This window comes from Austrofundulus limnaeus, unplaced genomic scaffold, assembly GCF_001266775.1.
Source record: "Austrofundulus limnaeus strain Quisiro unplaced genomic scaffold, Austrofundulus_limnaeus-1.0 Scaffold159, whole genome shotgun sequence".
NCBI lineage: Eukaryota > Metazoa > Chordata > Actinopteri > Cyprinodontiformes > Rivulidae > Austrofundulus > Austrofundulus limnaeus.
The window spans coordinates 92,556-95,482 of NW_013952561.1; the positions used below are offsets into that span (position 1 = coordinate 92,556).

At 37.2% G+C, this 2,927-nt stretch overlaps 1 protein-coding gene across 1 annotated transcript in view; it reads right to left on the reverse strand.

Annotated features, from left to right (window-relative positions):
- hsd17b12b (hydroxysteroid (17-beta) dehydrogenase 12b) overlaps positions 1–2,325 on the reverse strand; it is a gene marked incomplete at its 5' end in the record, with an annotated part of 36,676 nt that extends 34,351 nt beyond the window's left edge. Inside the window, 1 exon segment of the mRNA XM_014016986.1 lies at positions 2,141–2,325. Coding sequence (XP_013872440.1) covers positions 2,141–2,318 — 178 coding nt within the window.
- Between the last annotated feature and the right edge of the window lie 602 nt (positions 2,326–2,927).

Sequence of the window (2,927 nt, forward strand, 5' to 3'; positions counted from 1 at the left end):
AATTTAAAAGAGTTGTGACAAGAAGTTGGAGTTTTGAGCTGTACACTTTCAAACAAATTACTTAAAGTGGCAATGTCATGTAAAATCCACCTTTTTTTAGTTTTATATCATGTTATAATGTTACCCTCTCATTAAAAACATGCCCAGAGTTTTGCTTTGACTCATTCATGCATGTTTGAGAAAACCTGTGCTGTCCTGAGGCAGCCAGGCAGGGCAGCAAAAACGACCAGTTGGGACTAGAACCGCCTTTTGGGGTCAGCTCCTCCTCTGGGCTGTGTCCAAGCTGAGCTTCCTCATCACAGAGCACACACACACCCACCCCATGCTGAAATGGGCGGGACAGAAGCAGAAGGAGGTTCTTAAAGAGACAGAGGCCAATTTCAAGGCATTTAGAAACAGATATGATGAGAAGTCAAGTTTAGTTTCTATTTAAATATATAAACAGCATTTTAATAACAACTGAAGGTGACATAGTTGATTATGTTAAAGAATTTAAATATATGCCTGAGGAACACATAAATGTTAAATGTCAGGTATTAAAAACCCAAACAAAAAGGGAAAATGCTCCAAAATGATTTTAGTGCAAGGCAGAGGATACATTTTATTTTTTCTGTATTGAAATGTATTGAAACCTCCACACAGAACAAAGCAGAGTCGTGAAACATGGTAATGTGCACTCTTTTAAGGAGTGTGAAGCCTTTAATGTTTCCAAACTTTAGCATTTCGCTCCACAGTCAAAACATTTACAAAACTCACAAACAAAGGATATATTTGAACATGGAGGACAAACGTCTACCATTAAAACCTTGACAGAGCTTTACGGTCTGGATATAAGTTGAATGGTTCATGTTGTCCTCTAACCACCGGCATGTTTTCATTGACCTGACGTAGGACTGATATCTACACCCTCAACACTCTAAAGATGCATTCCTCTGTAACTGTTCCCAAAGCATAATATGACATCAGGATACATCTTTTACAGATGTCCCCCTTTCCAATTACAGCTAGCTGTGCTATTTCATTATGCAGAGAATCTGTAAATGAGCTTCAACAATTCTAAACATATTGCAAGCAGTTAGATCAGGAGGGTCAAATCCTGGTGCTCTAGTGCCACAGTCCTGCAGGTTTCAAGTTTCTCTGCTCCAACACGCCTGATGTGCATGAATGGGCGATTAAAAGAAAAACAGAATTTGAAAAAGTAATTCATTCACTGAATCAGGCGCGTTGCAGCCGGGGAACAAGGAACACATGTGGAGCAGTGTCCCTCGAGGACCAGGATTTGACACCTGTGAGATAGATCCAAAAGTAAATGCTGAGATGTGCCATTTGCCCCATCTGACCTTGACTTGCCTACATGAACATAAGTTACTGGAATAAAGAGCCAACTGGAATAAATATAAAGACCCTAATGGGAATATGTTGACTGGTTCAGCTTGATCGAAATTAATTTGTAATTTGAATGGGGGGTGATTGATGCCTACTAATAACCTGAATGTTCATCATGGAAGTAGAACTTTTGTGGGGGGATTTTTTTTTATTCTTTTTATTTTATTAAGGAAAATTTACAACCCTGCTCATGTCAGTACATTTATTCTGAATAAAAGCATGGTGCATGAATGGTATATTTGGATTATTTAAACCTAATACATTTCAATCCGATCAAAGAATTTTGCACATGTAATTTTGACAAATGACAAATTAAAGGCTGAGTCTGGTCACTGCATAAACGCTCTAGTATTGTACGTGTAATACTGCTGCAATAAAATACTATACATGTCTATTAACTATGAACAATTCAAATATCTTGGATTTGGTTAGAAATAAAGAATGTCTTACAGAAATTCATCCATAAGCTTTTAGCAATTTTTGTCAATTTCCCATCTTTGTTTTAATGTATTTATTAATCATTATTGAACAAATGTAGTTTTCAGAAACAGGACTTTGCTGAAAAGAAGTAAAACACGTCACGATTTTAATCTGAGGATAAGAATAATGATGTTTTTATTACTTTGCAGTCTGAAAAGGTTTCTTTGTCAACTCTTTACTTTCACAACATATTTATTTTTGATTCGTTTTCTTTAGTGTTTGCAGTTTAAAATAAAGTAAAGTAAAATATCGTGGTATGATTATGCAGACTTACCTGCCCACTTCCCCAGTCTGTTCGGGGCCACGAGCCGTCCGTTGCCCAACACCCACACCCTGAAGCCGGACAGCAGCCGGTACACGAAGCGCACTGACAGCCAGGCCGCGGTCAGCGCACCGAGCCAGAACAGCGACGCCTCTCCGGCCCGAATCACGGCTTCTCCGCTGAACGACATACCTGCACTCGCACACCTCTGTCTGGTTACTGAACCTTTAAACTTGTTTTATTAACGTGACAAAATGCTCAAAGTCCAAAACTAAGCACGGTTCAGGTTCTTCCTTTTCCAGACACTTCTGGGTCTGTGTTTAGCTGTTGTTGATTGGCTTATTTTCTTCTTCGTTTTCTTCAGTGGATTTCACAGAAACAAATCAGAACGTTGCTGCCATCTAGCGGTGATCATGAACCGGTTCAGCCCAACAAATCTGAAGAAGACCTTCCGAACAGAGCGGATTTAATATAAATAAAACAAAAAAATATTAATTTTTTACAGAGGTGACTACAGCTTTATAGGCTTGATAAATATTTATTAACTTTCGTAAAAATAAAATAATAAAAAAATAAAAAATAAAGAAGTAGAAGAGCAACAGCTACCATCCTTGGAGTGTATACATTTTTCATTCTTTCTTTTTTATTAGAAAGGTATGTATTGTGTTTGTTTATACACTTCTTAATCTAGCCTTTTTAGTTATATAAACTTTTATTCAAATGCATTTTTTCTAAATTGACCTTATCAATCAAATATTCTGAACATTTATAGTATTAATCAAATACACACACACACACA